At 32.2% G+C, this 13,530-nt stretch overlaps 1 protein-coding gene and 1 long non-coding RNA gene across 5 annotated transcripts; both read left to right on the top strand.

Moving 5' to 3' along the window:
- The first annotated feature begins 855 nt into the window (after positions 1-855).
- Positions 856-6,928, top strand: LOC100852518 (uncharacterized). 3 transcript variants are annotated; one of them, XR_788312.3, is made up of 5 exons: positions 856-1,118; positions 1,279-1,350; positions 2,441-2,479; positions 5,902-6,003; positions 6,693-6,928. It is a non-coding gene; the product is annotated as an uncharacterized LOC100852518 (long non-coding RNA). The 3 variants fall into 3 exon arrangements; XR_009465065.1 differs by having other exon boundaries at positions 3,142-6,003; XR_002028826.2 differs by lacking the exon at positions 2,441-2,479.
- A 1,849-nt stretch (positions 6,929-8,777) lies between these two features.
- LOC100262599 (probable ubiquitin-conjugating enzyme E2 18) lies at positions 8,778-13,123 on the top strand. 2 transcript variants are annotated; one of them, XM_002280846.4, is made up of 6 exons: positions 8,778-9,035; positions 9,135-9,238; positions 9,324-9,426; positions 9,699-9,762; positions 12,472-12,560; positions 12,685-13,123. In XM_002280846.4, exons 1-6 carry the CDS (start codon positions 9,006-9,008, stop codon positions 12,778-12,780), a joined length of 486 nt encoding a protein of 161 aa, XP_002280882.1. In that variant the 5' UTR covers positions 8,778-9,005; the 3' UTR covers positions 12,781-13,123. The 2 variants fall into 2 exon arrangements, with proteins under 2 accessions (XP_002280882.1, XP_059590598.1); XM_059734615.1 differs by having other exon boundaries at positions 11,039-13,123.
- The last annotated feature ends 407 nt before the right edge of the window (positions 13,124-13,530 follow it).

Below are 13,530 nucleotides of genomic sequence, written 5' to 3'. Positions count from 1 at the left end.
TCTTATGTGATATTCCATGTAGGAGAATGAGTTTTTGGTCTCATATATGAATGAGTTTTTGTTAATTATGTAAACGTGTTTTAAAATCTAGATGACCTATTAACCTAATGCAAAAAAGTAAGTTGTTACACCTAACCCTAATTATCATATAAGAGATTAAGAAAAAGGGAACAAACCTTGTTTGTAGAGATAAAAAGTAATCTCTCTTCTTGTCGATTTTCTTGAGGATGCGAATGAATAGAAAATATCTTATCACCGTAAATCTAGATCACAAACCATCAACAACTTAATCATGTTAGGTGAACCTAGCTCAAGTACAACACTAAAGTTGGAAGACATGCAAGAAACAACGGATTGGTGAGTGAAAGGGAATCCTCAAGACAATTTGGAACTGATAGTAATGGAATGTGATTTTGTTGCAGTTGTTGGTTTTAGAATTGTGATCCTCGTTATAGGGAGCAAGACATGTTTCTACTCATCTATCTACCTCATACAAAAAGTGTGAAACATTTGAAGTCTCAAAGTTTTTTAGAACTTTCGTGGACACCAATAGGAAGTGAGAAATTATAAGAAAAAAAACAATGAGCACTACTACAAAAAAACAAAAACGACGACACTATTTTTCTCAGCGCTTTAGAAAAAGTGTCATTATTTAGTTTCTTATGAATAAATGTTGGCGCTTGTTAACCATGGCACTTCTACAAGTGTCATTGAACGGGTAATATTGGAAATCTTGGCACTTAAAATTAAGCATCATCATATACATACATTTTTGGCATTATTAGTACTTTTAAAAAGTGTCGTTATCTTGTATAGTATATATATTTACCTAAAATTTTCATTCCCTTCCACACGATTTCCCACCCATCTAAACATGATTTCCCTCCACAAGCCTTGCAATCTCACAGTGGTAAGATATCAAAGCAACAAAAACTCTAAGCTTTCACTCACGATGACATACCAGTGGTCAATAACTGCAACTATTTGGCATTCTTCTCATGAAGTAACAAGCAGAAAGCCAAGATTTAAGGTTTTTCATTTCAAAAGTTCAGAGATTCGATCAATGTAGTCTAGATTGGAGAACCAGTCGAATAAAGGAGTCCCCCAATTAGAAGAGGGTAAGTGTTGCACAAGCACAGATTCAGATGGGTTTCTTTTTCTTCCAAGCTAAACCCTAATTTGTTTTTTTTCTCTGATCTACCTTTTGGTCAAACCCTATTTTCTTTGACGAAGGGAGGAAACCCTTAATTGCTACTTATTGATGGACTTTTTTTTCAGAGGAGGTTATGATTTTTCAATATCCTCAAGCGAGATCGTGTAAAGCGTTGCAAATTTTCAGCGGAATGCAAGGTGCGATGGATTTCTCTTTTACTTGATTATTCTCAAGTGGGTTTTTTAGAGTTTGCAAAGTGCTAGTGCTCCGATGACTATGGGTTTATCCATTAGTCTATTTACCAAGAACTTTTTTAAACCTTCCAAAGCATGAAACCCATTAAATGGTTCTGATGTGTACATGCTAGTGGATAGCATGTGACGCATGGAGAGGAGGGTCCATGAAGATGGGTGTTGATATCGTATTTGCTCTCTTATCATTAAATCTAGATAATTTGGATTGTGTATTTTTCAATGCTAAAACAAGTAACTTGATCATAATTTTTCATATAGATTTTTGTTAGAAAATGATAATAGTTCTTGAGAAAAAAGAAAAAAAATAGAGAAAGCTTCTTTGGCTAGCCGGTGAGGTGCTAGAATGTGGGTTCTTCCATGCTAGACAATCATCTCATCCAAGATGCTATAAAATAAAACTTTTGAAGTGTTGACATATGATTTCAATCATTCCCCTGCCAAGGCACTAACAGTAAGTTCATAGACATAATGGTAACTTTCACATTAAATAGCAGAATTTTCTATCCATCTTCATCATTATCTTCTTTAGTATTTTTATTCTTTTTAGAGAATCTCCCTTAACAATTGCTCTGATATCAATTACTACTGACTAATTAAACCTTTCAAGTCAAGTTAAAAGAAACTCCTATGATTTAATTAAATTCTATAGCAATTTCTTTGAGTTTTAAATGTTAAATTCCATATTTAGTTTGATCTTTATTTGAGAATTATAATTGTCGTGGTTTTTTTAATTATCCTTTTGCTAGATTTTGAGAGTGTAATATTTATTTGATTTAATTAAAATAAATTTAAAGCTTAGCTATCATGGAACCAATAGGCTGCATTCCCCTTGACATTGTCTAGTGTACATGTTATAAGGTTCATTGGCATATAGAAGGTGATGTTTGCTTTGGACTCAAATTGCTTTATTTCTTTTAAGATTATTTTTTGATGAAGAAATTAATTTTAATGGAAAATTGTAGATAGTAAACTTCTCTTAAAATTGAACCATGTCCTATGGCTCAGTGGTTCCTTTGTGTGGTTGTTATTCCAGTTAAACTGTAGCTCCCTGAAGATGTTGGCATATGGAAAGGTAGAATACTCCAAACCCTTTGTGATATTGTTTAATGTCTACTTTTAGCATTTGGGATACTTCCCTAAATGGGGGTTTTCTATCCAAGTATTTGTTTATCTTGATAGATGAATTTTTATTTAATGTAAAATGTATTTTCTTTTCCTTTAATTGAAAATGCATGGAAAGCATGTCAATGTGTTGGGATATGGTGGCAATGAGTAAGGATAAATTAAAGTAGATTCTAGTATTCTTGTTATTCTTGGTCACGTGTCAGTAGGTTTTGATGCATAGGCTCATTTAACTTGAATCCAAGTTTTCTTATATAAATCTCTATTGTATAAAAGGAAAAGAAATATATTTACAAAATCACATGTCCCAATATACATATTAGGTGAAGCTAGAACATATAGTGGCCCAATATAAAAAAATTAAAAAAAAAAAAGTCATTTTCTACTTACTACATTTCATATTTGGTTATCCTGGGTGGCAAATATATGTAATATTTTTAAATAATTGTTTGTTTGTCTAATTCATGGGATTTAAACAAATCTTAATAGATATCAAGGTTTATAAAAGGTAAAAAGGGAATATAATATAATCAAGTTGTGAAACCAAAGTTTGGTTAATCTTGATTTTGATGATAACAAAACAAGGTTTAGAACTAATGATTATATTTCAAGTGTGATTAGGTAAGACGATTTCCAAAGTGACAATCACAAAGACAAATCAAGTCAGGGAGAAATCATGAAGAAGAAGATCACCTCAAAGAGAAGTGTTTTTCAAGATCCAAGCTTCATAAGATCTCTTTGTAAGGTTGTTGGTGCACTAGGATTTTCATGCATTACATTATTTACTTATGCACCAAAATCATCCAAGAGTTATTTTGTTTTAAATATTTTAAGAATTGGATGATTTCATGTTTTCAACTAAAACCTTGTGTTAAATGTCTTTCAAACTTGTTTTAAAAGGTTTTAAGTCGAAAAAGTTGGTTGTTGAGCCAAAAAACGGCTCAACCAGTTGAACCGGGTAAGGAACCGGTCGACCGTAAGCTCAACCGGTCGACCGCAAGCTCAACCGGTCGACTGCAAGCTCAACCGGTCGACCGCAAGCACAACCGGTCGACCGCAAGCTCAATAGGTCGAGGTCCGGGTCGACCCACAACTCAACTGGTCGAGGCCCGGGTAGACCCCCAGCTCAACCTATCGAGGGTGCAAAAAACTTTCTCTTTCTTCCAGAACAGTTGTTCAACCGGTTGAGGTTCGGTCGAGGTCCGACGGTCACTCGCCAAGCATTAATTGCTAACGGCTAGTTAACCGGTCGACCCCTAGCTCGACCAATCGAACTCCAAAACGGCTAGTTTGGTTTTTCTCTTCTATAAAAAGGCTTCAATCTTCATTGTTTAAAAAGCTTAACCTTCCCAAATCTTTCTTGATTATATTTGTGTCTTGGAATAGTGTTTTTTAGTGCACCATTGTTTTAAAACTTGCATATCCTTAGTGCACCTTTCAATCCTAGTTTTCTTGTATCAATTGAGCTTAAAGTTCTTGTGTTAAGATTTTTGTGAGATCTTTTATTTGTAAATCCTTGAGAAAAAGTTGTTCAAGAGTGGGATATCTCTTGAGAAGTGTAAAGGGTGCTTGGAGCCAAAAGTCCAAGATGGTGAATTGGAACCATAATCCAATTGTATTGCTTGAAGGCTTGGTTTGGAAGCCTTGAATTAGTGGAACCTTAAGCTCGAGAGTGAAGCTAAAGGAGAGTGGATGTAGGTCGGGTTACGCCGATCCACTATAAACTTTTGTGTTTGAATTCTCTCTTCTCTACTCTTTAATTTATATGGAATTGTCTATATATTGTTTATTATATACTTGCATATAATTGTCTCTTACATTCACTTGTTTATATTTGCGAAAAGAGACCATCACCCTATTCACCCCCCCTCTAAGGTGAGTACCATAGGTTGGATTAGCCTAATATTCCTAATACAAGTAAATGTCTTAATGGCTTTAAACAAAAACGAAAAAGAATTTCCACTTGTTTTTTTTTCAATAAGGAGAAAATATTATAGCATTTCTCTTCTTTGTTTTTTTTTGGCATGCTCCTCTAATATCATTCCTTCTTTATAAAGAGAACAAAGAATTTAAAAATATAGTAGTATTAGATAATTTTATTATATTCCATTTTTTCTTTCTTAATTTCTATGGAGAACCAAATAAAAGAATATTGTATTCCTTGCTATTCTTTTCCTTTCTCTAGTACCTTCTAAGATCTAAATGGAATCTTATTGTATTAAAAAAAAAGTGAGGAATTCCAAGCTATTAAAATTAGTTGCACAAACATTTCTAAATTAGTTAAATTCCCCGATAAAAATAAGTATGTGAAATGAATTTTCCTTCTCTGTGCAAGAACACTTTCATATTTGATATTAACTTAAATTACTCTTAGTAACTAGGAGTTTTCAAATTCATGATTATAGTCATTGATCTCTTATATGTAAATTATCATGACTATAGTTAAATGCTTTGAGAAAATGCTTCTTATAAATTGTTTTCGTGTAGTTTAGATATAATTTTTAATTTTCATCCTATGGACGTCTATAACATCTAGTCCTTTGCTTAGGTACCTGAAATCATTTACTTCTTAAGCCAAGTTTCATGCATGGCAAACCATTATCCCAAACTTGGAACATAGTTTAGATTGTTGGCTCTCTATTGTCTGCATAAGGAAACAATATTACTGCTACTATCATTATCCCTAATATATTGTTCTTGGATATGGTCTTGAACACATTTCTAGAGGGTTCATTATTCCAATTCTGTTATCATAATCACATAATCCAATTCTGTAAACATTTTTTATATGATTGATGACACCTACCAACTTGGTTAAGTTTTGGGGTTTGTAAAATGGATTCGGCTTCAGGTTTCCAAACCTTCACCTAGATTAGTTGTTTCTTCTCCTTGCTAGAGATATTAAAAGAGTGGAAAATGAATGTTGCTATAGGAATTTGTTATAGGTTCTAGAGATATTTTGACAATGTTATTTATTAAAATTTAAATATTATTGATATTCTTATCGTATTGTATCTATTTATTTATTTCAGTTTTTCTACTAAACATTATTTTCCTCTTATTGAAGTTCTAGAACAACAAAATTCTTACTAAGAACTGCATCCTATGTGACTCTATACTTACATAATTTGCATGATCTTAGTGACTCAAACAACTGACTTATAGTTAAAATCATTTATTTCTTCTCTTGAGGTTGAAGAAGTTTGTTAAGTTTGCAAATTGGCATATTCGGTTTTCCCTTTGAGATCTTAGAAATCTCATGCTTTATTAGTGTCTATGTCTTTGTTGCAAAGTCACCATTTTTATTATACAATCCTCTATGCCAAGCATTCTCAACTGCTAACCTAATGTTATTTTTTTATGTCAATCTAGTGGTGTTGATCAATTTAAGTGATAGTCTGCCCATCTTGAAGAGCATTATGGTAAAGGTGAAAGAAGCACTCCACTCCAAGGATAACATGCTTCCTTGCCTAGGTAAGGCATTGGACACTCATGCACAAGGGACACTGATTCGATTTAGAAGGGATATCTCATAATAAGCTTTAATGTGTATTTATTCACTCTACCTAGTGTCTATGAGTTTATTAAATATTTAATTTAACTGTTAATTTATAATAAAGATGCAATATGTTATCTCATAAAACTAGAATTTATTTATTCTATTTTGTTGAATAAAAAAAAACTTTTTTAAAAAAAAATTAAGTATATTTTTCCTTATTTTAGGAAAAACATAGTATGTTAGTTGGAACTATAGTTCAAATATTTTGGTGATAAAGTAGGATTTATTTATTTAGTTTCAACTCTTAGGTCTCCTCAATGAAATATTTTGTATGGCTTGTTTTACTTTGATAAATTCTATCTAGGGTCATTTTTTGAAGTATTGCTCTAAAGGTGCAACATAGAGTTGGCAATGGAGAGTTTTTTTTTTTTCTACATTAAAATAATTTGTTATATTTTATTTCAAAAACACTTTGTAGTGTAATTTTTTTTCTTGTAATGAATTGAAAGGAACACAACCCATGCATGTAAGAGACTAAGGGGATTCATTTAAGCAAATTTCAATAACCTAAATTAATTTTGTGAAGGTTATAATTTCATTTATACTTATTAGTTATTGTATACATAATTAAGAGATTATTTATTCTTCCTATTTTTATTTACAGGTTGCAAAGGATACTTGTTTGCTAAAAGAAGAGATCAAAATCATTGTGTTAAAGAAGGCGATGCCAAAATCATGAAGATTACATCAATGAACTCATTAGGAAGTTGAATTATGCTTTTAAAGATTATGATTTACTTTAGTAGTCTTGGTACCAATGTTTGTTCTTATGTTGAAAGAATTAGAAATTCTTGTTGAAATATTTTGATATAATTAACAAGTTTATGTGTCATTAATGTATATAGGTAGTTACATTAATTGTTTTGTTTAGACTAGTTTAATGTATATCAATATTTTGAGATATTTTAATTTATAAAATTAAATTTTATTTTATTGGTTGTTATTGTTTTTTTATTAATTACATAAGAAATCAATTATCTTATTAATATGATAAAAATATTATTTTTAATAGAAAATTTTCAATAAATTAATCAACGATGACACTTGTATAAGTGTCAAGATTGGTAATTTTATAAAAATTATTTCAATAAAAAACTATCCAAAGATGATGCTTCCACAAGTGTCATTGTTAATATTATTCAAGGATGACACTTTTTAAAGTGCCATTGAAAGCATTAATAAGAATGACACTCCTGAAAGTGTCATTGTTGACTATAACATATAATGACAAGCTAAAAGATGACGCTTTGGGGAAGCGTCATCTTTTACCTTTCTCGACGCTTAAAAAGCGTCATTGTCTCACTTTTTTCTAGTAGTGGAGATTGGAAATAAATATCAATCTTAATCATGCTACGAGGTTAAGGTTATGAAAATAAGCATCATCTTTTACCTTTCTCGACGCTTAAAAAGCGTCATTTTTTCACTTTTTTCTAGTAGTGGAGATTGGAAATAAATATCAATCTTAATCATGCTACGAGGTTAAGGTTATGAAAATTACTTAAGAAAGATCTTCACTTTGCATAAAGAATATAATAAAGAAATTTAAACCAATTCATTGTATATGTATTATAAGTTGAAACAATGTGTAAAAGGCATGAGAAGTATTGATTGACAAGTGTATTATAGCACCACACTTATGATAATTTCAAAATTGAGTTTGGGTACACTTCCTAGCTGGTGACTGAAGCAACCAAGGATTATCATCATTTCAAGAAATAACTTGATACTCATTGAAAAGTAGGAAAAACCTACAATTGAATACAGGAAGGACATTTAGGATAATCATCAACTATGGGAAGAGCATTGTAGCAAGCTTACTTATATCGTAATAAGGCTTTAAGAGTAGGGTGTAATCTAATTTGACGTCTACAATGATTAAAGTTAGAAGATCATCACTTCATCAATTAGGTGAGGATTCAAATTTGAATTGAATACATTTTAGCTGGTGGTTATTACAACCAAATGCTATCATAATTTTAGGAAATGACTTAACACTTAGAAATAGGAAAAACCTACAACTAGATAAAGGAATGACATATAATATGATCCTCAAGACCTCAACTAAGGGAGAATAATGTGGCAAGTCTACTCTCATAACACATCTCAAGGATAAGGTATAATCTAGTATGATGTCCACAATGATCAAAGTTAAAGATTATATTTCCATCAATTAAGTGAAAATTTTAGTCTTCGAGAACTTGAAAGGGAGAACCACGAGTTTGTATAGAGCGAGAGAGAGTTTCACATTGGTAAAGTCACATTCACATTGTTCTATTATAAATAAGAGAAATATTAGAACCAAAATGACACATCATGGACTCCTACAATGCAATATATTAATTAAATGATTTTATTAAAAGTATAAAATAAATTAGTTTATAAAAAAATGACTAATTTATAAATTTTGGTGGCTCCTAATTATTCTATTTCATAAATAATAATTTTTTAGCATTATGATAGTAAAAGTGATTAAATTTTAATTATTAGTGCTTTAAAATGAGGGGAAAAAAAGGGGGGTTAATGACTATTATTTTTAATATACGAATAATGAAATATATAAATAATTCTTAAAATGGAAAATAAAATCACAGAATTCCCAAATAATTTCACCTTGACACGTGTAATAAAAAAACCTCTAAATGTAAGAAAATTATGATTTATGGCATTGAGTCTATGAGAGTACGGGGAACTTTGTTTTAATAACGACTTTGACTCTACATGAATTTATTTTATTTTGCTTCTGCTCAAAGCTTTGGCACTTTTGAGTTTTGAGACAGGAGAAATAAAATAATTAAATATAAATAAATAAAAATATAAAAATGCACATAAATATTTAAGCGGAGGGTGGAGACACCAAAACAACTCCCAATTGACTGTCTCTGCCCATCCTCGTCTGCTCTCTCTCCTCGAAGAAACAATGACTAGTTCATCTGCCCCTTCTCGCAAGGTGCTCTCTTTCTCTCACTAAAGCCCTAAATTCCCTTTTTTTTTTTTTGTGTTTTCATTTGCGTTCCTGATATTAAATTTCTCCTCTGATGTTGCGTAGGTGTTAAGCAAGATCGCCTGCAATCGCCTCCAGAAAGAGCTGGTGGAATGGCAGGTCAACCCTCCTGCGGGATTCAAGCATAAAGTCACAGATAATCTACAGAGGTTTCGTTTTCGATTGATTTTGTTTTTTATTTTGATTTGTTTTTTATTTTTTTATTTTTTAAAAATGGATTGTTTTGATTTAAAGATGGGTGATCGAAGTCAACGGAGCTCCGGGAACTCTGTACGCCAACGAATCGTACCAGCTTCAAGTGGATTTTCCCGAGAATTACCCCATGGAAGCACCGCAGGTGTGTATAATAGATCCGATTTTGTCTGATGCTCTATGTTTGTTTGTTTGCCGAGAAAATTGTGGAAAATGGAAAAGAAAAGAACTTTGGAGTGTTATCACATGCGCCATTTGTTTTCCAAGTCAAATAGTTGCATCGGGTTCAGTTAACTGGAGGTTTTTAATTTTTTAGGGTTTGTGATGTTAAAGAAACAAATGTGTAAAAAGTGTTATTGAAACTTTTCTTGCACGTATTGTGATTTTAATTTCGTTATTCTGGTATTGGTTGAATAGGTTGTTTTTGTCCCGCCAGCTCCTCTGCATCCTCACATATACAGCAATGGGCATATCTGTTTAGGTAATTCCATAATTCCAGCACATGTTTATAGATTTTGTTTCTGATTGGACATGAATTCATGTCTGTTTTAATTATTTCATGATGATTTTATGTGATTCTGTATGCGGGTCTTCCTCCATAAAATGTTGTAGGATGAGTAATTAGTTTTATAACATAGACTTTGTTTTCCAAAAATGATGAAATGATGTCGGACTTCATTGAGGGGACTTCGGCCTTTTTTTCTTGCGGCAACTGGATGATATTATCTGTTCTTAAACTATTAGTTCAACCCTGAGGGCTCCAGTTGCAGGGTGTGGTCATTTGTGAATTTGCTTGATACATCCATTTTATGGAGAACTCAAATATGTAATAGATGAAATTGGACAAACATTCTTAGAAAATATGTGTCTCATATAGATGATCATGTAGGTGCTTAATTTAATACAGTATGCAATTATTTTGAAGAGCTTGAAAGTGTGAAAAATAGCTTATTTACTGTATAGTATTGAAAGTGGATCAAGTAACAATACTTCAGTTCATTCTCGGCAACAAATAAATTGGAGATGTTTAGGAATAGGACTAATTATCTGGTTTGGTGTTTTTGATAATGTGTTGTTCATTCTTCCTCTTATCCACTATGATGACTGTAGTCTTTGAGTTTGGTCGCTAAAAAAGGTGCTCAGTTTGACAAAGTCTTTACCAAACAACTCTGTCTCTATTGTATCAAATCCCTTTTCTCCATTAGCCTCTATTAAATCATAAGCTGTGGTGCATTCCTTCACATCCTTGAATAGTGTTCTTACTTCTCAACCTTGATCTAGTAGTTTGCATAAAAAATCTTAAGTGTAAACCTAAAAATATTCAGGCGTTGTTCCAGCTCTTGCACAGATATATAATTTTCCTTGTGGTTTGATGGTCATGGACACTATACCGTTTGCCAGTGATGAAGTTTGTGAGAAATCCCTTGGAAACTTTGATTTTGAAAGTGAATTAAATCCTACAAAGCTAGATGTCATGCCAGAAGAAATTGAGTTAGTCTCTGTTTAAAATAGCCTGTCGCCTACATGTTGTATTGCCATTAAGTGTTCAGCCATTTCTCTGAAATTTTCTTTGATGTGACTATATGTTTCTATTAATAAAGTTGGAAGTTGATCCTTCATGTTTTCATCTTGAAAAATAGCTTATTGTTATAGAGTTTAATGCATTAGATTGAGACAATGGGAAAAACCATATTACCTTTATTTTAGATAATTTAAATTGGATTGCATCATATGAAAGACAAAATTTACTGATGCAGGCAAGAGTTATACATCAGTGGACTCTCCAGGATGCATTACAATTGCAAATTCCAATACTGGTCACCTTTTAAAATCCTATGAACTTGATATCAGCTGAAGTAAAAATCCAGGGCCTTTTTGGCAATGTTTTGGAAAACGATTCTTAAAAAACAGTTTTTGATAATAATTTTTAAAAACAGTTCTCAATTGTTTTTAGGAACAAAACACTATTTCAAAACTCAAACATGAATACAGCTTTTTTGGCTTACTCTCCTTAAAGGTACTGTATACTTAAGTATAATATAAATTTTTAAAAGTGTTTATAATCTTTGATTTGAACATTTACAAAAAACAGTTGAAAACACCTCAGATTTGTTCTAAAAAAACAGTATGTTTCATAGCAATTTCCAAAAAAGACTGTTTTTTTGTCAAAAGTTTGTCAAACATTTTTTTTTTCTAAGTTAGAAAACCTTTTTATGTTGTAAAGAACAGAAAACCGTTTTTAAAAACGGATACCAAACAGGGTATTAGTCTTTCTTTTTCTTTTTCTTTTATATTGGATTTTGGAAGTTCTGACTCTTCTTCTTTCATGTGTCTTATGGAAGGGACTAAGGTACAATTCTTCAGGCTAACATACTATTTGCCATCATTCATGTCAATCCACTGCATATAGTAGCAATAAAACTTGAAGACAAAAAAAATTACATTGAAGCTTGTAAAGCCTGAACTGGAAGATATGAAATAAAATACTTCAAGAGAGGAGATGATTTGTTGGTGTATAAATATTCATTTTCTTTGCACATATGCCTAATCAGGGTTGCATTTTTCTTTTTGATGCTACCTGTTATAATGTATTTATTCATTTTTTATAGGTAAAAAAAAGGAAAATATATCAAAAGTGCCTTAAAGGAGGCACTCTAAGATACACAATGGATACACCCTATTCTAATTTATTATAAACAGCTGTACTAAAATGATAAGATGCAACAGCCTAAAAGCAGGCACTCCAACACACACAATGGATACACCCTATTCTAATTTATTATAAACAGCTGTACTAAATGATAAGATGCAACCTTTCAAGGTCCAGGATTGCCGCAATCCCAGACTTTGCAATTCTCTTTACGCATAGTGAAGAAAATCAAAATTGCCTTTAATTGCTAATCAAGCAACAAACTCACTAGTGGATTCGAATGATTTCTGACCCCAGCAACTCTGTACTCCACCCACAAGGACCTACTTCTCAAAAGCAATATTATGTAGATCTAGGAATTCTAGATACTGAGGTACATTCTTAGCAAAAATACTTGATAGGCAAACAATACATGAAAAAGAAAGGGAGCAAAACTGGATGGTTCTTATTTCAATCCCATTATTTTATCAACTGATTCTCTGTGGTTGATTGTCCATCAACACACTGACATCTAATATCATAGCTTATTTGTTTTCACAGATATTCTATATGATTCATGGTCCCCAGCCATGACAGTTAGTTCAATCTGTATCAGCATACTCTCCATGTTATCGAGCTCAACTGTGAAGGTTTGGTTCAAATTGTCAAAGTTTTAAGTTTTTTAAACCCCTCCTTTCTTCTTAATTTTGCTTTTATCTTTTTCCAGCCTATTTTAGTGTGAGAGCATTACTCATGAGTTTTTTCATTGTGCAGCAACGCCCTGCAGATAATGACCGCTATGTGAAAAATTGTCGGAATGGCAGATCTCCCAAGGAGACTAGATGGTGGTTCCATGATGATAAAGTGTAATAGAAGAATGAGCAATTTATCCAAAGATTGGAAACATGATGTCATGGGTTGAGAATGGACAAAAACCGTTTCCCTTTTTTCTTTTTTTTCTTTTTTTCCTTTTTTCCCCCAAGAAGAAATGTAGGACCCAAGAAGAAGAAGAAGAAGAAGAAGAAGAAGAAGAGAATTCCCAATTTGAATGCCTGCCACAAAGTTTGGGTAGGGATTATTGCTATAAGGCATAAGCATTCATGTAAAGCAGTAATAGTTGTGCTATAGGGAATGTGTAAACCAGATCCAACTGGCCTTTCATGTTACTCCTGAGTAAGCTATAACATGTGCACTCTTTAAGTTTTCATGCTTATGAATCATGTTAGGTGGTGAAAATTTTCATTTCTCTAATTCACTCTGTATGAGCTGATAATTTGTCTTCTCAGGTGGCTAGTTGAAGATAGCTCATGTCTGGTTGCGGGTAGTACCGGAAGGGATGACTGTTGAAACCCCTTTGATTCTTTGAAATAAAAAATGTATGTCACGTCTGGTTTTCAAGTCTGGTCTTTTTTATTTTACTTTTTGTTTTTTTAAAAAGGAAAATATTTAGCCGTTCTAAATTTTTGAATCCGTTGATCAATCAAATGTTCTTTGTGTCTTTTTCCATTCATCTTCAGTTCAAAAGAAATGTGAACATTGCCCTTGCAGGTTGACTCAAGTGCTAAAGGGAATGATAAGGGTTAGAGAAGGGTTGTGGGATTTTTTTGGTCCAAGTCCTGA

Source organism: Vitis vinifera, chromosome 18 (assembly GCF_030704535.1).
Source record: "Vitis vinifera cultivar Pinot Noir 40024 chromosome 18, ASM3070453v1".
NCBI lineage: Eukaryota > Viridiplantae > Streptophyta > Magnoliopsida > Vitales > Vitaceae > Vitis > Vitis vinifera.
The sequence above is the reverse complement of the archived record's forward strand: the minus strand, read 5'-3'. Positions and strand labels throughout refer to the sequence as shown.

Excerpts from the sequence above, each read along its gene's own strand:
- LOC100262599 (XM_002280846.4), top strand. The coding sequence starts at position 9,006 with ATGACTAGTTCATCTGCCCCTTCTCGCAAG. Across the intron at positions 9,036-9,134 it reads CATCTGCCCCTTCTCGCAAG|GTGTTAAGCAAGATCGCCTG; the intron begins GTGCTCTCTTTC and ends GATGTTGCGTAG. Across the intron at positions 9,427-9,698 it reads ACCCCATGGAAGCACCGCAG|GTTGTTTTTGTCCCGCCAGC; the intron begins GTGTGTATAATA and ends TTGGTTGAATAG.